This window comes from Herpailurus yagouaroundi, unplaced genomic scaffold, assembly GCF_014898765.1.
Source record: "Herpailurus yagouaroundi ecotype Mexico unplaced genomic scaffold, PumYag 165, whole genome shotgun sequence".
Taxonomy (NCBI): domain Eukaryota; kingdom Metazoa; phylum Chordata; class Mammalia; order Carnivora; family Felidae; genus Herpailurus; species Herpailurus yagouaroundi.
The window spans coordinates 24,506,969-24,531,350 of NW_024412406.1; the positions used below are offsets into that span (position 1 = coordinate 24,506,969).

General features: G+C 44.3%; 2 protein-coding genes across 5 annotated transcripts in view; one reads left to right on the forward strand and one right to left on the reverse strand.

The window, feature by feature from the left end:
- NSMAF (neutral sphingomyelinase activation associated factor) overlaps window positions 1-18,823 on the forward strand; it is a 62,378-nt gene extending 43,555 nt beyond the window's left edge. For both annotated transcript variants that reach the window (XM_040487737.1, XM_040487736.1), the window contains exons 13-31: window positions 258-434; window positions 2,062-2,141; window positions 2,691-2,781; window positions 2,877-2,940; window positions 4,154-4,205; window positions 4,326-4,446; window positions 4,850-4,981; window positions 5,724-5,766; window positions 6,304-6,467; window positions 7,957-8,065; window positions 9,383-9,441; window positions 11,958-12,025; window positions 12,830-12,897; window positions 13,316-13,439; window positions 14,934-15,017; window positions 16,199-16,349; window positions 16,764-16,866; window positions 17,015-17,124; window positions 18,119-18,823. In XM_040487737.1, the coding sequence (XP_040343671.1) occupies window positions 258-434; window positions 2,062-2,141; window positions 2,691-2,781; window positions 2,877-2,940; window positions 4,154-4,205; window positions 4,326-4,446; window positions 4,850-4,981; window positions 5,724-5,766; window positions 6,304-6,467; window positions 7,957-8,065; window positions 9,383-9,441; window positions 11,958-12,025; window positions 12,830-12,897; window positions 13,316-13,439; window positions 14,934-15,017; window positions 16,199-16,349; window positions 16,764-16,866; window positions 17,015-17,124; window positions 18,119-18,213 (1,895 nt within the window). In that variant the 3' untranslated portion in view covers window positions 18,214-18,823. The remainder of the gene's footprint in view (window positions 1-257; window positions 435-2,061; window positions 2,142-2,690; window positions 2,782-2,876; window positions 2,941-4,153; window positions 4,206-4,325; window positions 4,447-4,849; window positions 4,982-5,723; window positions 5,767-6,303; window positions 6,468-7,956; window positions 8,066-9,382; window positions 9,442-11,957; window positions 12,026-12,829; window positions 12,898-13,315; window positions 13,440-14,933; window positions 15,018-16,198; window positions 16,350-16,763; window positions 16,867-17,014; window positions 17,125-18,118) is intronic.
- Window positions 18,824-19,414: 591 nt separating this feature from the next.
- SDCBP (syndecan binding protein) overlaps window positions 19,415-24,382 on the reverse strand; it is a 34,218-nt gene continuing 29,250 nt past the window's right edge. For all 3 annotated transcript variants that reach the window (XM_040487740.1, XM_040487738.1, XM_040487739.1), the window contains exons 6-9: window positions 23,328-23,503; window positions 22,428-22,599; window positions 21,604-21,695; window positions 19,415-20,591 (exon numbers count right to left, since the gene is read on the reverse strand). In XM_040487740.1, coding sequence (XP_040343674.1) covers window positions 20,537-20,591; window positions 21,604-21,695; window positions 22,428-22,599; window positions 23,328-23,503 — 495 coding nt within the window. In that variant the 3' untranslated portion in view covers window positions 19,415-20,536. The remainder of the gene's footprint in view (window positions 20,592-21,603; window positions 21,696-22,427; window positions 22,600-23,327; window positions 23,504-24,382) is intronic.

Consider the following 24,382-nt stretch of genomic DNA (forward strand, 5'->3'; position numbering starts at 1 on the left):
AAACAGGCTCCAGGCTCTGAGCTGTCCGCACAGAGCCCGACGCGGGGCTCGAACCCGTGAACCGTGAGATCATGACCAGAGCCGAGGTCGGACGCCCAACCGACGGAGCCCCCCGGGCGCCCCTCGTTTTCTTCAAATGTATTTTTCAAAAACGCGTTGAAGGGCCTCCGTTGAAAGCACCTAGCTTTTACACGCTCAGTAGCACGTAGCCAGCGCTCGCCCAGCTCGGTGGTGACCGCGGGCCCCGTCCTCCTCAGAGCACCACGTCGCGGAGCGCACGGCCGAAAGCTACACCCTGCAGTGGCAGCGCGGGCACCTCTCCAACTACCAGTACCTCCTGCACCTCAACAACCTGGCCGACCGCAGCTGCAACGACCTCTCTCAGTACCCGGTGTTTCCGTGGATAATAAACGATTACTGCAGCGCAGAACTGGGTAATTGCCGCCGCGCCGAGTTTGTAGAGGGAAGAATGAATTCTCACTGAGAATCGTGTTGTGATATGTAAGCACGTTAGCACTCATCTTTATTTTTTTTTTTTTTTTTTTTTTTTTTTTTTTTTTTAGTGAAGGTTGCTAATGTCCATTCTGAGACACTGGATAAGTGTTCCATAAATTATATATGGGTTTCATAGGTGTTTTCTCCACTATCTCAATTTTTTTTAGTCCTCACAAAAGCCCCGCCCTCCCCCCCTCACCCCGCCATACTTCCGGAAAGACCTGCCCAGAAAGTAGGCAGACGATTTGAAGCCAGTTACCAGCATTACCTCTGATTACCACGTTAGAAATACGTTTTTCACTTTGAAAATTTGTTCCAGGTTGTCATAGACTTTTAAAATTCACGCTCAAAAATGAGATTGCCAAAAGTAATAATTATTCATTCCAGAACATGTAGAAAGTACTGAGATATTTAAAGAAGGAAATAAAAACCATCAATAATTACATAAATGAGTGGCAACCATTTTAACTTTGTGTATTTATCTCTCAAATTACTTCTAACAAAAATGTGATTCTATTATAATTTTATTTTCTAGTATTTCTAAATAACGTACTGTGGGCAGTAAATTCTTTCTGACAGTTGACTGATTGAACCCTCACACTTGAAGGAAATAACAGATTTTCTAAGAATGAGAATTTATTTCTCTGCTAATATTCAGTCCCCAATTCTCAAATTGTGCTATAATAGAAAAATAAGAAAAATAAGGTTGACTATAATTCAAACTTAAACCATAAATCTTGTAGAATACTAGCTTTTAAAATGTGTTTATTTTTGTTGTTTTCCTTGGAATATAGGTGTTTGTTTTTTTTTTTTTTTTTAGTTTGTAGTTTTTTTTTAAAAAAAAAAATAATTATGGAGGTTATTTTTAATTAGAGATGCTACTTTTTTTTTTTTAATGTTTATTGAGAAAGAGAGTCACATTCGTTGGCGCACATGGGGGAGGGGCAGGGGGGAGAGGCAGGGGAAACCTAAGCAGGCTCCAGGCTCCAGCTGTCAGCACAGAGTCCAATATGGGACTCAAACTCATGAACCGGGAGAGAATGACCTGAGCTGAAGTCGGACACTTAACCGACTGAGCCACCCAGGCGCCTCTAGAGATGCTACTCTTGAGTGACTGTTGCTAACTTAAAGCTCAGGCTGCAACCGTTACAGCTGCATAAGTAACTATCAGAAACACTAGAATTCTAATGGGTCTGTCTCAAGTTTTTCAAAAACTTTGTGGAAATAAATGTGTGCATGTGTATCTGTTGTGTGGGAAGTGAGGTTCTTAAGTATAAGCTTGTTTGCTTTATTTTAAATAATTCTTTTTTTTTTTTAATTTTTTTAACATTTATTTATTTTTGAGACAGAGAGAGACAGAGCATGAATGGGGGAGGGTCAGAGAGAGAGGGAGACACAGAATCCGAAACACGCTCCAGGCTCTGAACGGTCAGCACAGAGCTTGATGCGGGGCTCGAACTCATAGGCTGTGAGATCATGACCTGAGCTGAAGTCGGACGCTTAACTGACTGAGCCACCCAGGCACCCCAAAATAATTCATTTTTAAAAATGTATTTATTTTTACAGATTTGTCCAATCCGGGAACGTTCCGGGATCTCAGCAGGCCAGTAGGGGCTCTAAACAAGGAACGGCTGGAAAGACTTCTGGTATGTGGGTTCGGGGATACCCGGCTTCTAAACAACTCCACGAGCCATGGCCTCTGTGTCTATAGTAACGGAAACTCATTTCTCCAAGACTTAGATGAGGACTATGCCGAGTGACCAGAGGATCTACGTCATATTTCTTCTTACTATCCTCTCTGCCCGCTGCCTTCCCCCGTGGGTTTCGCTGCTCACCCGCCATTTGCATCTTTGGCCTACAATTCAGGAAGTAGGAGTTTACTGATCACTAGTTGACTGATTTATTTTCATGAAGGTGCTCTGGTAAATTGCTCAAGAGATGCATAAAATCCATTCTATTCAATCCAGCCCAGCATTGTTCCCACTGAGCCAAGAAAAGCAAAATACTTATCACAGGAACACTGTGTGTGTGTGCAGTTTTATTTTCTATTCCTTTTTTTTTCCCTTCCTTCTATTCCTATTCAAGAGAGAAATTAGGGGATATAATGTATCCATGCCACGAGCTGAGGCTTTTACTACTTGGGTCAGTTGTTACTTTCATGGCCAGCACTCAGCAGGATCTTCCGTGTGTTGTAGAGCCGCTACCAGGAAATGCCAGAGCCAAAGTTCATGTACGGCAGTCACTACTCTTCTCCGGGCTACGTGCTGTTTTACCTTGTTAGGATCGGTAAGGTTCTTTACCCTTGCTCCCAAATGCAGTGCTATTTCACGTGGCGTCTTCGGTGACTCGGTGGTCTCACTTTACTCTGATCTCCCCCCTAGCACCAGAGTACATGCTGTGCCTGCAGAACGGAAGGTTTGATAATGCAGACAGAATGTTCAACAGGTTTGGCCTAATGCTTCCCTTACCGTGTTTTAAACCCTCTAGTTACAAACATGCAATGTGTTTGCTTCCAAAAACTGGATACTAAAATGTCAAGAGATGTAAAGAATCACTGATTGGTATATCTTTTCCATTCAGGCTTTTTCTAGTCGTGGGTGCACGTGTGTGTGTGTGTGTGTGTGTGTGTGTGTGTGTGTGTGTGTGTGTGTGTATGTAACTGTAAGAACTTCTTTTATTTATTTTTTTATTTAAAAAAAATTTTTTTTAACGTTTATTTATTTTTGAGACAGAGAGCATGAATGGGGGAGGGTCAGAGAGAGGGAGACACAGAATCTGAGACAGTCTCCAGGCTCTGAGCTGTCAGCATAGAGCCCGACGCGGGGCTTGAACTCACGGACCGCGAGATCATGACCTGAGCCGAAGTCGGACGCTTAACCGACTGAGCCACCCAGGCACCCCAAGAACTTCTTTTAAATACAGCTTTTGTCCTGCCTGTTGCAGCCTCGTATTAGATATTGAAGTTTTCCATATTTCCATATTATTACATGTTCTTCAAAACAGTGATTTTTTTAAATTCCCATATCATATCCTGATGTGTGCCATAATTTAAGTATTTTAGCAGTTTTTCTATTGTTGGACATCTAGACAATTTCTGACATTTTGTTATTCTAAATAATACTATTGACTATAATTCCCTTTGAGCATTTAACTTTTTTATTGTAAAGGTAATAGTTCCTTGCAAAAAAATCAGAAAATATGAAGAAGAAAATTAAGTTCACTTGGCCTCCCACCATGCTTAGATAATATTCATTGTTCATCTTTTCATCTGTGCCTCTCTGATCATTTTTTAAACTGTACGCTTGTTTATTTATAATTCCTTTTTGAAATGAGCTATTACAACGGCTGTGCTAGGTTTTCCGTGTCTAAGCACCGGCCGCTGTGTGTGCGGAGGCTCCCGGCAAGGACTCGGAGACACCCCATCTGGGTCTGTGTCCTTCCCCCCGTGTCCCTCTCTGCATGAGCTCAGGGAGGTGTCTCTTCTGTAAAAGGGGATCCTCATACAAACGTTGAGAATTGTGAGTTAGAGAAGTGAGTCACTGCAGGTAAAGTGTAGACCAACACCTAGCTGCATAGACCCCGATGCGGTTGCTGTTTCACTCACCTGAGCGTTCAGATCAGTTGATTTTTTTTTTTTTTTTTTTTTTTTTGTATTTAGTATTGCAGAAACTTGGAAAAACTGTTTGGATGGTGCCACAGACTTTAAAGAGGTAAGTGGTTATTAAAGCTAATGATTCACTGGGCTTGTGGTTTCCAACTGCTTGAAAAAATATTCGTTGCTCTTCCTTTCCTTTTTTTTTTTTTTCTTTTTCTTCCCCTGACACTTTCAGTTGATTCCAGAATTCTATGGCGATGATGTCAGCTTTTTAGTTAATAGTCTGAAGTTGGATCTGGGCAAGAGACAGGGAGGGCAGATGGTGGATGACGTTGAACTTCCGCCCTGGGCACGGAGTGAGTACCACCATGCAAGTACTGAATTAAACAGTTCCTCACCCGGCAGTGCCATTTTAGTGTTAGTATGTATAGTTGCCTGGGTGGTTTTAAATGATGGTGTAATTTTCTATGTAAATGAGGCAATAGCAGTCCTATTCCAAATCAGAAATGGTCTGTGAGTCTAAGAGGCAAAAACACTGATATGTATTTGAAAGACCTAAATGTTGTGAACGTGACTTTTGCCACCCCCCGCTTCCCACCAAAATTTATATTTTATGTGATGGGGGCGGGGGGGGGGGGGAAACCTCATTAAGAAATATGTACCTCTTGCCTCTCCTAGAAGCTTTATCTGCATACGGGCAGACAAGAAATGGGAGAAAACAAATGAAGACTGATGTTTTGATCAAGTCTAATCTAATAGGTCCCGAGGACTTTCTCCAGAAGAGCAAAGAGGCGTTGGAAAGCGGTTACGTGTCCGAACACCTTCATGAGTGGATCGATCTAATATTTGGCTACAAGCAAAAAGGCACCGATGCTGTTGGGGCCCATAATGGTACGTGATAGTCTCGGAAAGTTCCTGTAGCCTTTGATAAAAGCGAAAGCAAACCCAAAATAAAAAATAAAATAAAAAAAGAAGAGGAAGAAAGAAAAACTGAGGCATTGGTGCAGCAGAAGCATCTGACACCCGCCTCTGGGATCAGAGACTGAGCCACAGAGGGGGAAGGACTTTTGCCTTAAGAACATCAACTTTACCATGATCCCGAGAAGTGTTTTCCACAGCCTTCCAGTTTTAGCATGTACTCTCCATCCCACCCAATAATCTCAAGTAAAACTCAGTCAGGATAGACTAGGAGAGCACCCTCCGTTCCCATGAAGGGCCCAGAGTGTCTTGTTTTTGAGCAGTAAGACAGAGCAGAATTCACCTCCTCCTCAGCCTGGTTCTTACCGCCTCCAGGTTTCCTGAGCTGAAAGTTTGGGGCAGTGCGGGGTGATTTGTGCTGCCCCGGGGCGGGGGGTGGGGGGTGGGGGTGGGGGCCTGAAGTGCTGGTGGGGAAACACCCGGAGATAACAGACTGTCTGAGCTGCCGATGAGATTTCTGCTCTGTGAGAGGTAATAGCCCAAATTGATATTTATTGCCGTTGGATATTATTAGTCATTTTTGCAAAGCGACCGTCAATTTCTTTGAATAAAAATTTAAAGCTGTTGAGTTTAAAAGAAAAAACAGAACTCTGTACAGCGTGTATATTATCTAAACAGGACCTCTTTCAATAGTGTTTTTCATCTCCTTTTTCAGTATTTCATCCGCTGACCTACGAAGGAGGTGTAGACTTGAACAGGTATTTGTATGTCTGTAAGGAGTTTCTACTTAAGTTACAAAATACCTCTTTATCGGGGCACCCGGGTGGCTCAGTCGATTGAGCGCCTGACTTGATTTCGGCTCAGGTCATGATCCCAGGATCGTGGAAGGAAGCCCCGTGTTGGGCTCTGTGCTCAGCATGGAGCCTGCTTAAGGTTCTCAATCTCTCTTTCTCTCTTACCCCCCCTTCCCCTTCTCCCCCACTTGCACTCTGTCTCTAAAATAAAAAAACAAGTACTTCTTTAAATGATTGCTGCAGCTCTGTGAATGATACTAAGGTACGGAAATTTCACAATGAATAGTATCTTGCATTCACCACTAGGTACATTCTGGAGCCTCAGAAAATGATCGAACAACCTGTAATGAGGCTTCAGCAGTCCCGGCACATAGCTGTTGCTCAACAGCAGCTATGTGAGGGTTAACCTCTCGTGTTGACCCGCATCTTTTGACGTTTGTGCTTTCAAGAAACTAACTGGAACCTCGAGGTTCACTGCATTATTTGTGTTCTGTCCTAAAGCATCGAGGACCCTGATGAGAAAGTGGCCATGCTAACCCAAATCTTGGAATTTGGGCAGACGCCAAAACAGCTCTTTGTGACGCCCCATCCTCGACGGATCACCCCAAAGTGTAAAAGTTTCTCCCAGACCTGCGGTCATAATGCTCCCCTAGTGGATTCTCCAGGTACGTTTTGTAAAGGGAATAAACGTGAGCACCTTGTGTTGCTCTTTTCTGAAGATGTTCCGGAAGATTCTGAAGCGTAGCTGAAGCGGGAGCCGTCGCGTTCCCTGGAGGTGGGTGTGTTTGGCCATCTTACTGCAGTTCAGCTGAGAAACGACTCCAACAAGCCTGGTTTTGTCGCTGTTTTGTGTTTGACTACTGACTTCAGAGAAAACCAGGTTACTTTTATTTTCTGGTAGTGTTACGTCACATGAGACTTGGCAGTACTCTGTTAGCATTCTGCTTCTCTTTCTTCTCTGTGGTTTTCCATGCTGCCGTTCGGTCCTTAGCCGCTCACACGTCCGCGTGGACGCGTCCTGGACCTGCCGCTTCACCCGGCTCCTCCCGGCTCTGTCCCAGAAATGACTTCCTCCAGCCCGAGTTCTCCTCCTCCTTCCCCACACACAGGTCTTGAGTTCCAGGTGCTTTATTTTCTTTACTGAATTCTTTTTCCTTATTCAGTCATTTGACAGACATTTCCAGAGTCTCTCTTGTGTGCCAGGCATGTGCTACGTGCTCAAACTGAACTCGACCCTGCCTGTTCTCACATCTAGTGTTTGGAAAAGGAGGAAAGAATACTCCCCTTTATCCCGTTATCCATGTTGTACATGGCACGTAGGACAGCCTCAAACCCACTGGCTCCCAGAAGGAGTCTGACAGGACGTGGAACATGGGGAGCACAGTCACATGATTTCTCCTCCTCTGCGCTTGTGCGTCTGTTCCGGGCACACACACAGCTTCGGGCTTGTGCACAAACAGCTGAGTGCTCCCTCCTGCGTGGAGGCGTGGCTCGCAGGGGCCCTTGAGCCAGGGCTGGTTGGGAGTTCTCTGAGAGGTCATGTCCCGCGGGGTTAAGTCATAGAGACCATAGGACTGTCTTGTGATGCCTCTTAAACCTGTGCCCCGTTTAGTCAGCAGGCTCATACCACTGTCTTGTGATGATTTGAAAGGGTAATTGTGCCAGCCGCTCATAAAACAGGAGGGATGGCCTCGCTGGTCCCGTCCGGGGGCACTTGTAGCTCTGATCGTATCACTGCTCTTTCTCCCCCTCAAAACCAAAAGGACACCGCAGCATTTTTCGGAAACGGGTTTTTGCAAGATTACTGACAAGGAAGTAGTTACTCAGTCTGTGTTTCCTGAGGTTCCTAAGCTAGGGGCGAGTGAAAACTTTGCAGACGCTGATAAGAGTCTAAAATGACTTCAGTTACCACATAGGTACTTTTTAGTCTTTCCCCACAGGATTTTTTATCTTACTTAGATTATACATTTTATCATTTTCCCTTGACCAACATGGAGCTGCCTAGCAGGTACATTTCAAAGCAGTTCTATTTCAGTGGGGCATTTTGTTTCCTTGGTCGTTTGATTTTAATAGAAAATATGGTGATTCTGGTATTTGTTGCCTGGGTTGCACGTTAGTAATTGAGTTGACTCACTTAGCAACAATTCAATGTAGTCTCTCCAGGTGAAGAGTCTTTTGAGGACCTGACCGAAGAAAGCAAAACACTGGCCTGGAATAACATCACCAAACTGCAGTTACACGAGCGATATAAAATCCACAAAGAGTAAGAGTGTCTCTGTGCCATCATGGCAGAGGTCGGGGTCTTGGCTTGGGGCCCCAGGTTTTACGTGGAGTCAAGGGGGTGGAAATTCTCTTTCAGTGCTGTCTTGATCGGTTTTTATCCCCCAAAATGTCTGTAGTGATCAGCCATCTGAGGTCAGTGTGGCAAGGGAAACAGAGTTTGGCACAAAATGAATTTATGTCAGCATCCCATGCCCCGGTCTTTCTAGAGCACAGGATGGGGTCTGCAGTCAGCAGGTAGATTTGTGCCTCTCACGCTGGGGCGCACGACCCCTCTCGGCTTTGATGGTGCGGAGCCATGGCAGAAGCACAGTGTATCCTCCCTGGATGTTGAATTTTACTGATATTGTAGGAGAGAATGTGTCTTTGTAAAAAAAATTACAACAAATGTGTGTATTGAGAGAGAGAAAGAGATTAAAGTGCTAAATTCGATAGGAGTTTTCAAAATAACACCCATCCTTTCAAAAAATACGGGCCTGCTGTCAGACCCAGAGGGGTTTCGGGCGTTCAGACTTCTGCCGTCAGGTCATTCACGCACTGTGCCGGAAAGGCTTGAGAAGCACTGACGTCCCCTCAGCCATCCTGTCACAGATAAGAAAACGCCAGCTCAGGGGTGAGGCCCGTTGTCCTGTCCCGTGCACACAGACGTCCCCTCCCACAGGCTGATGCCACATACACCACTGGTCATGGGTGGAACTGAATGTGCCACTTACTTGAGACCAGTGGCTTCCTATCAGAGCACAGCCTCCTGAAAAGAAAGCGTCCTGCCTTCCTCATTACAACAGAGGCTTTCCCTTGTCTCAACTTCTCCACGTGATGCACAGAAAGGGGCCTTATCATCCAAGGCAGTGAATACGCAAAGGGTCCTTTAGGAGGAAATGGCGGAACCAGACAAGGGTGTCATCGGTGAACAGATGCTAGGTAAACTCGACTCCGCCACGAAGCGAGCGAGCGAGCGTGAAGAAGAGAGGGGTTCGGTAATGTTCGAGATGGTCCAGGAGAGTGGACGGAAGGAGAAGCATCCCACTTTCCCAGCTGTCAGGACGGTGTGCGACTTGGAATGTGGCAGCCAGGGAAGCCGGGAGTGGGGATGATTTCTAGCCACGGGCATCGTCCAGACGAAATGAGAGGCTCCCCGGCGATGGTCTGGCAGCGGCGGGTGTCACGGGTGGGACGGATCCAGCAGACAGATGTGACGAGGGGAATCCCAGGAGCTTGGTGACATGAAATCAGAGACTCGGAAGAGACTCGCGTCTGGCACACGGTCGATGGTGATTTATCAAAGTCTGTTTTTACACAGGGCGGTTACTGGAATCGCAGTGTCTGGCAACGGCTCGTCCGTCTTCACCACGTCGCAAGGTAGGTCTCCTGCCCGAAAGGTGGTTCGCCCGGAAGCGCGAAGCGTCCAAGCTGCGGAAGTCTGTTAACTCTCGGTCAGGGGCTTGTACTTGAGTGTGCTGCCTCCCCAAAACGTGAATTTTGAGCAGCTGTGGCGTTCAGCACGCAGCTTCCTCGTAGTTTGCCAGAAACAATCACGCAAGTGCCTTTCTGTTGCTGACAAGGTTTCCCGAAACTTAAGGGACAGAAAGCGCTGGTTTCCCATCTGCTTGCTCGGTGGGGCCCTTTCTGCCTCGGGGCTGGCTGAGGTCCTGAGCCCGGGGGCCGGGCGGGGTGCCGCAGTGTCCAGCAGAGGGCGTCCCAGGGCGCGGAGCGTGAAGGGGCGCATTTGCCGCTGCTAAGGTTTTCGTTCTTGCCCCTGGTATGTATTTCAGGGTGTTTGATGTCGATTTCAGCTGGAAACCCAGTTCATACACTGTTAATGTTCTTATGCGTTATCAAATTATGTCTCCACTGTCCTGCTTGTGTTTTACAACTTGCTCTGACAGAGTTAGTAGCTGGCTGTTTTTTGAGGGTACTTCTTCTTTAGCGTTTTTCAGAGGAAATCCTATTTTCTGTCGCTGGAGGTCAGCAATGGTGCTAACCAGACACCTCCAGATAAACGAGAGTTGCTACGCTCTGGTTCTGCGGTTGTGGTTTACTGTCTGTAGCACGTCGTTCCTTTCCCTTCCCAGTACAGTCTCAGGTTTCATGAAACAGAATTTTCCACAAAGTATAAAAAACGATTCTACCGTAGGGGCGCGCGGGTGGCCCAGTCGGTTGAGTGTCCGCCTCTTGATTTTGGTTCAGGTCATGACCCCGGGGTCGTGGGCTGGAGCCCCAAGTTGGCCTCCACACTGAGCATGGAGCCTACTTAATAGTCTCTCTCTCTCTCTCTCTCTCTCTCTCTCTCTCTCTCTCTCTCTCTTCCTCTGTCCCTCTCCCCTACTCATGCGCTCACTCTAAAATAGAATAAAAATAAATTTAAAAACATAAAGTGATCGTACTGTAGACCAAAGGGAGTGAACATGCAGGACACGCACCGGGCCCTGTTGGGGTCATGGAGGTGTTGCTCCGGTAGAAGGAAGCCATCCGTGTTTTGCCAGGATCCTGCCCGCTGAATGTGCCAGCATTATAACACAAGACAAAATGCTTCAATCAGAGCCTGTGTTCTTAGCCAGATTTGTCTGACATGGTTTGTTAAATCCTTTAGTCCATTGTACTTGTATGACCTTGTAAAACCCTGAGTCTTAGGAGTGTCAAGGCTTTGCAACTCTGAGGCTTTTATTAAGCATTGTGTCGCTTCTTTGCTAATTTGACAAATAAAGGAGAAAGAGGTTTCTTTTAAGTGAGAAGCATTGGTTTTTTTCTGGTTTCTTTCTTCTGTTGATAAAACTTGTATTACTGATTTATACATATCGAGATCACCACCCCAAAGTGACCTTTCTTCCTCCCGTGGTAGATGCGTTTAGTGATGTGAGCATTCGGCGGGGACCCATCACCTGTGAGCCTGGCTCTTATAGCCGCCTTTGACAGGATCACCCCCAGCACACGCAGGGAACCTTTGGTTTTGAGAACAGCATCCTTATCCCCCAGGCTGGCTTATGGCTTTCTATAGGATGCCCCAAATTAGTGAGCTTTCGTAGACCCTGGGGTGAATACTCAAAAATGCTCAATAGGAGGGGCATTCTTTAGAATCAGAAGCACCATTGGAAAGTCTCAGAAGTAATTATGCCCCACAGGGTGAAGTTCAGGTCATGTGCTCACTCTTCTGGCTTTGTTTCCAAGCTAATCCTGGAGAATTCTCAGTTTTACGAAGTCTCAGGGCTCGTGTGTGTTGATGTTGCAAAAATTAGGTTGAGAGGTTACCTTTTACTGTACAGAAGAAATTGCCTAAAACTCATTCGGGCCTTTTATTTATCTCGTTATATGTTTACAGATTAGGAAATGAGTTGTTACATGTTTCGAATATGGGGCGTTTGGAGCTCATTGTAAGTTTTGTGAATCTTGGTTTTTAAAGAAATTGTTTTGCTACACCTTTGTTTGTTAGGCAAGGACATTATAATCCCTACTTTATTATCCTTTAGAAAGTCGAGTGGTTCTTCCATAAATGCTAATTCAAGGGTATCACACTCTAACTGGGCTGTTTAAAAAGAAAAAAAAAACCAGATATTGGCAAGATTTTTGTTTTCATTAATTCAAAATTGCTGTTTTACTTCTCTTTAACTTTTAACTCTTGTCAGTGACTGGGCCAGCTGTGTGTTCAGTCATGCTGAAATGTCAGCAGTGTGCCGGGCCCCTACTGGTATGTTAATTTCCTCGTCCAGGGGTTACAGGTCGCCTGTGCTGTTGCCCAGATGGGCCGCAGATCAGCCCCCCACCTGCCACCCAGCTCTCTGTAAGAGTGTGCCACTGCCTGCTGGCCTCTGGCTGTTCTTTGTCCTCTGTAAGGGTCAGGAAATCTTTCTCACATGTCTGCCTTCTCGTTATTAAATTAGACTCCACCCTGAAGATGTTTTCTAAGGAATCCAAAATGCTACAAAGAAGTATATCATTTTCAAATATGGTGAGTTCATTTTACTTTTAAGTCAGCGTCACCATGGAAATTCACGTAGCAATTTGTTTTCAACACACGTATAATGGCATTTCATTTCTCCCCCAGACAGTTGGGTTTATTCCTGTGTAGGTGTGCACAGAATGCCTGAGTTAGATTAGTTCTAAGTTCAATTTCAACTTTTTTCAGGGTACCTCTTTCTCATAATACCGTGTTTTCATTTGTAGCCTAGAAAACTTGAAGTACTACTCAGTAGAATTCTCTACTTAATCTGTGCTTTTCTGGAACTGTTACTGTAGTTTATAAATAACTTGTGTTTCTGAGTTGATAGGACACCTAATACTAGAAAACCAGTTCTTCCGAAAAAGACACACTTTATTATTCATGTAAACCATCCGAAAGGTTTTGAAATTCCCTAAAGAATTTTTGAAGTCCTCCCTACACATGGGAAGTGTATGATCCAGAGAGGATTCTTGAGGATAAATAAAGCCCCCACCTCTGCCCACCCCACGATTCACCTGTGTTAGGAGTTTCTCTAGCCCAGGGCCACGAGAGCCATCCAGAGCCCCTGAAAATCCTCAGGCTAGACCCGTGCGCACTGCACACACTTTGACCTCCTTTCTTACGTTTGGGAGGAAACTAAGCCTCTGGAATTGGCCGGTTGAAAAAAAAAAAAAACTCCCTGAATATGAGGAAGGCCAAAATAAGCAGAACGTGAGCATTAATTTGGCAGGGGAGGGCTCCCAAGATAGTTTCACCATGTTCGGGATCTGCTGATTATCGTAAACCATTAATGTCAAACCATTTGTATTTCAGGCTTTATCATCTTGTTTGCTTTTGCCAGGAGACGCCACGGTCATCAGTTCTTCATGGGACAACAATGTGTATGTATCTGCGCGGGCTGCTCGTGTAATCCCTCAAGTGGCCCCGCTGTCTTTGCGGACGAAAGGCAGGAAGGGCCAGGTCTTCCGCTGGGGAGACACTGCGCTATTGTCACATACTACAGAAGGGTAGTGCTGAAGGCTTTGACTCCGCATTTGAATCTAATAAGTTCTCCAACTGGACTCTGTTTTCCTCTGTGTGTTAAATGGAGGTGAAAACACAGATGAGCCAGACCTGGAGATTTCTAGCTTTAAATTCAGATTTTGAGTATTTTGGCCTGGTAACAGGAGAACAAGTAAATTTGTAATTCTAGTGGGTCTAAGTAGAGGACTAAAACGATATATTCCTTGAATATGTGTTTAAGGGTCTTAAAATTAAGCTGGAATGCTTTTTAATAGTTCTCATTATCTTGTCTGTTAGCTATTTTTATTCTATAGCGTTTGGAAGACGCCAGGACACGTTAATGGGACACGACGATGCCGTTAGTAAGATCTGTTGGCATGACAACCGGCTGTATTCCGCATCGTGGGACTCCACAGTGAAGGTCTGCATAGAATTTCTAGCTTAAAATGTTAGGATAATACAAGTATTATAAACCATTCTGCTGTCTGTTCATGTGTTCAGTCACTTCACTATTTTTCACAAAGTGTATAAGTGACACATAAAGATCCTGAATGTTAATGCCTGGTTTTTTTTTGTTTTTTTTGTTTTTTAATATTTACGTTTGAGGGAGAGAGAGAGCAAGCATGAGCAGGGGACGGGTAGAGAGAGGGGAGACTGAGGATCCAAAGAGGGCTCTGCACTGCTAGCAGAGAGCCCAACGCGGGGCTCGAACTCACGAACTGTGAGATCATGACCTGTGCCAAAGTCGGAAGCTGGATGGACTGAGCCACCCAGGCGCCCCTGCCTGTGTTTGTTTAATGTGTGCACCTCTTAATAGGAAGTCTTCATGACTTTTGTACTGTGCGCTCAACCAGGGCGTTAAATGAGGTGGAACAGTTGGACCCCTGAATCACACAGGTTTGAACTGCTCAGGTCCACTTATACGTGGATTTTTGTTGGTAAATTCATACACTACTGTAAATCTATTTTATGATTTCTTACCATTTTATGTTCTGTAGCTTATTGTAAGATTACAGTCTGTAATACATATAAGATGCAGACTAGGTTAGTCAGCTGTTTATGTTGTCAGTAAGACTTCCGGTCAACAGTAGGCAATCAGTACAGTAGTTAAGTTTGGGGAGAGTCAAAGTTATAAGTAGATTTTCAAGTGCATGGCGTTGGGGGGGGGGGGGCGCGCGGGGTGGTCAGAGCCCTAACCCCTGCATTGTTCAAGGGCCAACTGTATGCAGTAGGAGTCCTCTTATCTCACAGTTTGAACTAGCAGTTAATCAAAAAACATCAAGCTGAAGTGGGGAATCATGAAAAGAGAATGCATTCGACTTAAAGTTAGAACATACAAACGCACACACCTTCAGCATTCTGTCAATGTGGGGCATCCTTGGCCTTCGCTTTGGAATCCTGCCCAACTGTCTTGCAGAGACCACACCAGCGTTCAGCATCCTCGGTTTCCAATTTGCATTTATGTAAAAAGCAAGCAGGAACCTAAAACTATTAGAATTCCTTCTGGAGTTTTTCAGGATTTCCCCCCATTCTTATAGAGAAATTTTCTTGCCCGCGCCGCATTTTGGCAATTCTTTCCGGTGACTTGCCTTTTTGGGTCTTCTCGAAACATCACTGGATGCCACAGCGCTTCTGCAGTCAGGTTTCCGTAGTTCACACGAAGACCACGGCGACGACAGCAGGTGCAAAGGACAGAAACAGACACAGGTGCAGTCGACACCGGGCAAGCACCTGTGGCAGGAACACAAGCGTGGGCAGTGCAGGGAGGGAGCCAGAAGCACTTAGTCACAGCTGTGTTTTGTTGGCAAATAGGTTAAATGGGAGTTGGTTGGTCAAGGGCACTTTTCTTGGATGTGTTAGAAATGCTTTCGCTCTGAATGTTTGCAAATCCCTCCCGTGATACGTTCTACCCTAGGTGTGGTCCGGGGTTCCTGCAGAAACGACATGCCCCAAAAGACACCGGTTTGACATGCTGGCCGAGCTGGAACACGACGTCAGTGTGAGTACCAGCAACGACACGCCTGAGCCCGAGGGAGGGTGGGCTGTTCTTGGTCTTAACCTGTGTTTTCATTTTTTGGCTTCATTTTATTTCGCTTGTGGGAGGAGAGCACGGGCTCTCCGTTCTTTTCTTTGACTCGACTCTGGGTTTCCAAGTCTGCTTTGCCTTTTTTTCTCCAATTGGCTGTTTCTCTGAGAATCAGCTACTGTCCTATCCAATTTCTGAGCATGACCATGACTATTTAGATCCCCTCGAACTATGTGGGGCAAGAAAGTATGCCCCATCGTCTCTCATGTTTTCCAGCACATTAGTAGAAGGGACTATCTAGCGTGACACCCTCCAACAGCCAAGAACGTAAACCTGGTGTTGGGTGGCCCGGGCGCACGTGACCTGGGGCAGAACCAGAGCTCACACTTGGTTCCCCTCACTCGTTCCACAACCAGTGGGTCACACAGCTGCTCCTCCCACTGGAGCTCACGGTACCGTCTTTTCTCTGAGATGGTGACCTGAAACCTGATTTGCGTGGCCAACAGACGAGCTAAGGTTCAGAAATATTTCGAGTATGTGATTCCAGGCACGCATGCAAATATAACCCGAGAGATCCCCATTTCTCCGAAATCCCTCAAATAACATGGATCACCTGTGCCTCAGTTTGGTACCTCGTTACAATTTGTAATTCACAGATTATTCAGTTATTCAGTTATTCACAAACTGTCGATTTGGGGCTATTAAAAAGAATTTCTTTTAACACTTTTTGAGACAGAGAGTGAGTGGGAAAGGGACAGAGAGAGAGGGAGTCACAGATTCCGAAGCAGGCTCCAGGCCCTGAGCTGTCAGCACAGAGCCCGACAAGGGGCTCGAACTCTCGAACCACGAGATCATGACCTGAGCCGAAGTCGGCCACTGGACCGACTGAGCCACCCGGGCACCCCAATTTTAGGCTCTTTTAAAACTGCATTCCATTTACGTTGGCAATATTTCATTTTGTTCACTAGCATATGAAGAATTTCATTTTTCAGTAACTGCGTAGGCGATGTTGAAACACGTCTGCATTAGCCACATCAGTACACTGTCCGTTAGAGCTTAACCTTCATCACGTGCACATAGTCGAGTCAGCCTAGGGAAACCACGATGACCGTTAATTCTAAATGGATTACGACGTTATGTGTTTCCTTCCTCAGGTAGATACAATTAGCCTAAACGCCGCAGGTACGATGTTGGTCTCGGGCACCAGAGAAGGCACAGTGAGTATCTGGGACCTCACCACGGCCACCATACTGCACCAGATCCCGTGCCATTCGGGGACCATACGTGATGCTGCTTTTAGCCCAGGTAGTTTTATCCTTTTTAATACAGAGGATACTGGGGGAATCAGAATTATTATCTTGAAATCATAAGAATGTAAAAAGAAAAACAGGCTGCCGATAGAAGTAGTTTCGCCTGTATCCAAGGCTGCTTCGTGGCAGAATACGGGCTACTTGGGCCATTTGTACCTCCAGGAGAGCTACGGCGGACACTGCTCTTAATCCGCCAGCTCACCAGAGGAACTGATTTATAGTGCACGGGTGGACTCACCCCAAAGGGTCATCGGCCCAGTGTCGTAGAAACAAACATTTCCAGGAGAGGAGAGTCCTTGGTTAAGTACAGGTAGCTCAGGGAAAATGCAAGCGAACACTATGCCAGAGATGAAACATCAGAACGATCTAGAACACACTTCTGAAGCTGTAATGGTCTCTCGCGTTACAGACAGTCGCCACGTCCTCAGCACAGGTGCAGATGGCTGTCTAAACGTCATAGATGTGCAGACGGGAATGCTCATCTCCTCTATGACTTCAGACGAGCCCCAGAGGTACGCTCTCTTGCTCGCGTTACTAGAGGGCGAAGACGTTTACGGACAAGCTCATGATCGTGACATTTGGGCTTGCTTTGGCCAGCGTGGATAGGGCCCTTCCTTCATGATAAATGACCAAATGACTATTTCTAAATCATTGTTGCAGGTGCTTCATCTGGGATGGAAATTCTGTTTTGTCTGGAAGTCAGTCTGGTGAACTGCTTGTTTGGGACCTCCTCGGAGGAAAGCTCAGTGAGAGAATACAGGGCCACACAGGTAAGCGGTTATGCAGTTGACTTGACCTTTCTTCCTAAAAGGCTGAACTCCAACCTGCTTTTCCCATCAGGAAACCTACCTTTCCCAGGCAGAAAACACCCCACTGCCCTCCACGTCGTAAACGTTCCCCACGAGCATCTTCATTGGCCAAGTGACCCTTCGGGACTGAGATTTATGTTGACTGACTCCAAAAAAGAAGTTTTTGCATTAACTCCCACTTGGAGAATTAAAAACCATAGTAAAAGTTGCAACTTTTTTAAGTACATGCACAAAGTTTTTTAAAAACCCCAAAACAGCACAAAAGTAATTAATTTCAGTAAAAACGATCTTCCTCCCACCACTGACCCCCTTCCTCCCTGTTCTCCTTTGAGGACTTTCTTCCAGTTTGCGTCCTGGGTGTGGGTGCACTCGCTGTTGAGATGATGGATGTGTTGTACGTGTATGAAGTATTCTGCCCTTTTATTCCCACCCAGTATCCCCTGGAGACTCACTGTATGTGCTTCTATTTGCACGGTTGCCTCCTCATCTCGAAGATCTATGGTCTTTAATTCTTCTAGTTTCTAAGGTTATAAGTATCTACTTTTCCACTGTGACCAGGAACTTCCCCCCCGACATCCTCTTCCCTTTTTCCTTTGGTGACATTGTTATTTCTTCACGTTCTAAAGTGACCTGTGGAGGTCATTCTCAGTTTACCGGCTTTAAATAACCTTTGACTCTGTCCAGTAAATGGACTTCGCAGCCTTACACCAATTCCTTACCTCTTCCTCTCGTCTGCCTCCTGTTATCGTAGGTGTATATACTTGCATTCTGGTGTTACCCCTAATCCTCCGTTATTTCAGCTTTACACGTGAGCGGTTTCTCATTCCTCACACGTTCCTTGTGCCAAGCAGTTATTTTTCATTGACACACCGATTATAGGATGAGAGTACTTAACAGCGGATCTCGGGGCCCCCTGGTCAACTTGCCACCTAACCACACGGTCTCTTTCCCTTAGGTGCTGTGACATGTATATGGATGAATGAACAGTGTAGCAGTATCATCACAGGAGGGGAAGACAGACAAATTATGTTCTGGAAATTGCAGTATTAAGTGCCTTTTCCTCTCTTGAATGTTAAGTCGAACTCTATTTAATGTATTTTTAAACCAAACTTTGAAATCAACTGGTGAATGTGCAATGATGGTATTCGAAGTTTTACCACACGGGGTATTTGTGGTTTTAAACTTCCAAAATCATGGTGACTTCGTTGAAAGCCATTGGTCGCCATCCTCTAAGGCGGACAAAACGTGGTGGTGGTAGGGAGAAAACATTACATCTGTAAGGCAGGTGTTCGTCCCGGTCAGACAGCAGGTTTGAGTGGCAAAGAAAAGTAGCTAAGAGATACAAAACGGAGTTGGGACAACTTCCAAAAAATGCTGAGCAGCTCAGAATTTTCCAAGAAAACGTGCAGTATTCTCTGCTACTTCTGAGTCACGCTGTTTTGTCTTCCTTACCTACGAAATTGCTGCCCATTGGGTCCTTGGATATGTGTTTTCATGGAGTGGTTTACTTTGTATAACCTACTGTTCTCAGATTCTAAGAACCTGGGGAAGGATCAGCAATTCTTGTAACAGTAAGTTTACTGTGTACATGACAGTTTATTTCATTATAGCTATTAAATGCTCATCTTTTCTACATTAAAAATATTTTTCTGTAATGAAAGCTGTTTTCATTTTCTTAAGTGATTTATTACCAAGGCTAGTGCCCTTTACGAACTTCAAGTATTGGTCCTTCTAGAAAACCATACTTAGTGATGAGAATGTCCTTCTTATATTTTTGGAACTGTCTTCAGATAGTCCAAATCCAGAGAACAAAACAAGGTAAAGTAAACGGGGAAATGTTTGGTTTGCTTTTCTAAATCTCAAGGTAAGATGTTAAACAGTACTGATATGCCTTTATGTTAAAACTCTTCTATGATCTTTAAAAACATTGTTAGGTCTTATAGGCCGTATCACATGGGGGGGGGAGAACTTGACCAGGGTAACAAGTGTCATTAAACATGACTCAGTCTCAGGTTTGCAAGGAGCCTCAGTGGCCTCCTGTTTCTCTGCCTGGATGTGCACGCCGGCCCTCTGGGGTTCGGAGGCGGAAGCACTTCTCCTGACAGACGCTCCTCCTCCTCTCTCAGCACAGAGGGCTCTTCTCAGGGCCCGTGGACGTCAGCTGCTCCGGGAGACAACCCCACGGGCCTGTCTTCTAAGTCATGCGCAAGTTTGGTGAAATCCATGGACAGTTTCCAAATGATGCAATAAATAGGCTAAAAGTTAACTTTATTTATACATATTTAATTAAAATGGAATAGGCATAAACCAAAACAAAAAACAAAAAAATGAGGGTAATGTGTCATATGCCACTTGGTTTGTAGGGAGGGGTCAGGAAATGGAACAAATTACCTGGAAGACATCCTAAGGCCATCCCGAAGTAGCTAGGTTACATAATGTTAGAGTAAATGACAAAATTAGATACTATTCCACTTAATCTACAAATGAAAAAAGAGAGTCAAAGTTTATCCTATTTGGTATAAGAATTTTTACAGTTAATACATACTGATTCATTTCTAGGAAGGAAGGTCAGTAACTTTTGAAGAAAGAAATTTCCATTACACGACGACTAGAAAATCTCCAATGCAACTAAGCAGCTATGCGGTAGCTCAGTATGTACCATTAACCGTTCTGGGCTAGTGTACATTTCAGTTTAATACAGAACTGCATTCTGGGTTTTAGAAAGGCAGCAATAGTTCTATTTTGGCTTTTATTCTAGATGCTTACCACAGTTAAGGCGACAGTTCAAGCATATAGAGTAAAGGTAGTTACAATTTAATGATGATCAACACAGTCTTTTGCAACCTACACTGTATAATGCTTACACGGAATGAAACCAGTGTTGTTAATTGGTGTTTGACTCACGCACGCACGCAGAACTAAAAAACCATCAAAAGCAATCATTCTACACGTACTATGGCAACACATTAAAAAGGCAATTATACCACAGAACTAAAGTAACGTGAGCGGCACTACTTGATATACAGGATAAAGGTGATTCCTTCTAACACAGAGCTAAGCCTGTATCAGTCATTCTAATCATAATGGCTTGTAAAAGCATCGGGTTTCCAGTAGAGAAACTACTCTATGAAAATCAGTAAATCTGTCCAAAGTTTCACATCTGTAAAACCAGGATAAGGCTACAACGATCTTGAAGTGGGAGGAGATATCCGATCAAAACAGTTAAGATTCCCAGCCATAATGTAAGATAGAAAGGTCTTCATGCAGCATATGCTCTCTGGCTCCTAGAAAGCTTCATGTGCATAATATAAAGTTAAGTTGCCCAAGAAGTAAACTGGAGAAGTTCAGTGAAGTTTCCATTGTGCCATGACGTTTAAACTTCAGGAATGGTGTGATCCATCAGGCTTTTCATAATGCTTGGGGCCATCCTACGAGAGAGTTTATTAAATACTGAGGTTTGGGTTTCTTGGTTCAAAAAAGCTATTATGCTGATCCAAGAAAACTCGCACTCAAGCTTAGCACTTGGGATCAAGTGGAATTGTGGGGAGAGGGAAGGTCTTTTTCATCATGAGTTCTAACAGTCCCAGGTAATCTACTTCACAAAATACCCATTGTGAAAGGCTGGGAAAAGTTGGATCAGATACAAGTGCTTGAATATTAATACCGGTGACTAAAACAAGGAATATGACAACACTGCTATGAACTGGGAGGGAAAGGGGAAGGGAGACCCTATCGCTGGTTTAAGAGAACTCTGACTAGTCTCGACTCCAGCTTCCTTTTCCTTCTATCCATAAACACAAACTTTCCTAAGGTATAATGTTTTTACTCTTTTAAATCCTATCTCTACAGGCAAGACAGAATCTGAAAAAAGGATCCAAGTTGGCTTGGTAAAAACAGCTGACAAAAGCCAGGATTTCAAAGGTTCTAGGGAAGGTAACACTAGCTGTCCCTCTTCTCTTCCCCCAAGTCAGTTTTCCAGCCTCCCTTCCTGAGAACCATGGTGGCACCACACGCCTGACCTGCCTCCTGAGATGTTTTCAGAATAGGCACTGTTACTCCTAACATCCCACAGGCAGGAATTCTCCCATCGTGAACCCCCACGAGTAGATTTCTACTGAGCAGAGGAACTGCGGGCAGAGTGCAACTCTAGTCCATTTTACTGAAGCTGAGGTGAAAGCCTGCCCACTTCTGCTCACGTCCCTCTTTTCTACCAGAAAAGGTCAAAATTTCAGAAGCAGATGGTGAATTTTTTTCAATACTTGGGAAGTTGTGAGTGGTCATCCTTACCAATTCCCCTGATTTAAATAATTAACTTCAAATTTCAAGATCAACACGTCATCCCTTAGGTAAAAGAACCACAGATGGAGGAATTCATAGGCACAAGGACTTTCTTTTACCTCACAGGACCGTAAGCACCAAGTTCAAGTACGGTCTACTTACCGTTTGATAATATGTTCAAAGATAAAAGCAGGCATGATCGTAATAGTAACTACAGACTCAGATGTTGACAGTATGTCTGCAATTTGAGAGTCCTGTTAAAAACACGCAATGAAAATTAATTCTAAGGCTTTATTTAAGAAGTATGAAATTATGTTATTCTTGGTAAATATGTATGTCCACATACGTTTTGCTAATGATTCTAAAATCTGACCCTTGATATTTGGTATTTTTTCTAGTTTCACCGAGTTTAATTCTATAGAATGGCAATTTTATAGGTGGTAACAAAACTGCTAAGTAAACTAAGTATTGTAGCCAAAGAATCATCTTTTTCATTACTTAAGATGAAATAATTTTCTTCAGGTACAAGACTTCCCGTGTCCTCTCAGTTAACAGTGCGTTCTTAACCAAGTTCATGAAACGAGCAGGTCTTAATGAAAACCTTTCGACCCTAACATAGCCTTATTTAGGAATCTGTGGAGGGGGAAAATGTGGTACTAATCTAAACAGAAACCATTACTCACTTCCTACCATTCCTGGGTTGGAAAAAGCTGAGTAATCACTCATTCAGAATGTCCTCAAAATCCTCAATGCCCACATCTCCACAGAATTCTAGTTCAAGGGACTGCAGAGATCATAGTAGTCAAGCCCTCTGCTATAGGAACGACAATTCCAGAGAATAGTCCAGGTAATTCCTTTGGCCTGAGAGCACAGCCAGAGTCCTAGTTCCCACATCTCCCCAAGTTCCTATTTATTTTGTAAGTCTACATGCAAATGCCACTGAAACAAATGGGAAAGGTAGCACGAGACCCAAGTTCTGTTCTCACCTTCAGCCCAATGACATTCTGCCCGTTGACTTCACAGATGTTGTGCTCTGTGAGAAGACCATTTCTGGCTGCAGAACTGTCTTTCACTATGGATGTTATCTTTCCATTTTTAAAGATAAACCCAACATGTCCGGTACTATCCTTATGCATGGTAATCGTCCGTTCAAAGGGCCTGCAGACATAATGGGTTAAGTGAAAAATTTAATTCTTTCTATTGGCCCAAGTTACTCTTCAAAATTCTCCTTAAAGTAGAGAAGATGTTCCATCTGCAGAATGTTTACTAAACACCTACCGTGTGAGAAATTAGGAACAAAATTAGATAAAACCGAAGTTTAACTGAGAAGAATAAAAACCCAAAAGCTAACTGTACCCAATGTGACACAGGTCGACCCTTAACACTTGCTAAGGGGCAGGAAAATAGACGCCTTATTTCCGTGCCAAATGTTTGGTTTATAAACTGCTAAATATAAAAATGCCACCTTTCTACCTTGGCAACTAGAGCTTCATAACCCCCCTGAAGGCCAGATTTGGTTTTTAGAACTCCCACCCCAACTTGGGAGCTCTGCAGGGACCCTGGCACTGTGTCCCTCCTACGCTGGATGTCTAAACAGTAAACTGGAAAGTGAGGCCAGAGAGGCCATGCTGCTTGCCCTTCCAATGTTCATTTACTACGATCTAGGGAAAGAGACAGGAAGGTAACTTCTAGAGGATGCATACGAAACCAGAATGCTCTAAAAATTTTTAAGAAAAATCGGCACCGAACAACTGCAAGACTGTAAGGCTAATCAATAACATCTAATATGCTTCTGCAACACAGTCAATCATATCCACAGAATCTCAAAGCCCAAGAGAATGGAAAACTAGTCTTGAATTTCCATTTCAACGGTCTAGTCAACTTACCGGTCACGAACAGTCATAGTAATCTTCTCTCCAAAAGCCTGTTTCAGCACCTTATGTGCCTTATCAGAGCTCCAACCTGCACAGTTTTCCCCGTTGATTTGGAGTACCTGGTCCCCAAATCTCAGACCAACCAAAGAGGCTGGAGAATTTGCCTGGACCAGCTGAACAAATATACCCTAGAGAATAAGGAAATAACTGTAGTCATTTGCCACTGTTACGATATGGTTTAAAAACACTGGAAAATTAAGAACCAACTGTTCAGGTTATGAATCTACTCCAGTTAAAAAAAAAAAAAGAAAAACTTCATGAATATGTATGCGTCATTACTCCCAAAAAAGAAACTGAAAATTTTGTGGAGGCAATGACCCCAGGAATTAGGGCAAAAACGTAAAATCACACTAGTAATTTCTACCTCAAATCATGACCCACCTGACCAACCTCAATCATCCCCTTCATCTTGGAATAAAAAGTCTAAGGAAAACAAAGTAGGGTTTCTACAAGCGCCTGGGTGGGTGGCTCAGTCAGTTGAGCATGACTTCAGTTCAGCTCATGATCTCGCGGTTCATGGGTTCAAGCCCACACCGGGCTCTGTGCTGACAGCTCAGAGCCTGGAGTCTGCTTCGGATTCTGTGTCTCCCTCTCTCTCTGCCCCTCTCAAAAATAAACATTAAAAAAAAAATTTGTTTTAAATGACAGTGTAAGGTCATAACTCTTCTTTAGAGTTGAAGGACTCCTCAACCCATTTGCTAAATTACAAAGAAGTAAATAAGGTTAATTAAATAAGATTAAGGTTTATGTAATAGCCTAAAAGGTACATTCAATACCACTCCAATTTTTATAAACAATCCACTATGAAATAAATACAGAAAACTCAAGTTTAGTCAACAGAGAATTAAACCCACATGGATACTTATACTCTTATAAACTCTCAATCTCAGAGTTTATACAAGTTTGGGGCGTCTGGGTGGCTCAGCCAGTTAAGCATCCAACTTTGGCTCAGGTCATGATCTTGTGGTTTACAAGCTCAAGCGCCGCGTCGGGCTCTGTGCTGATAA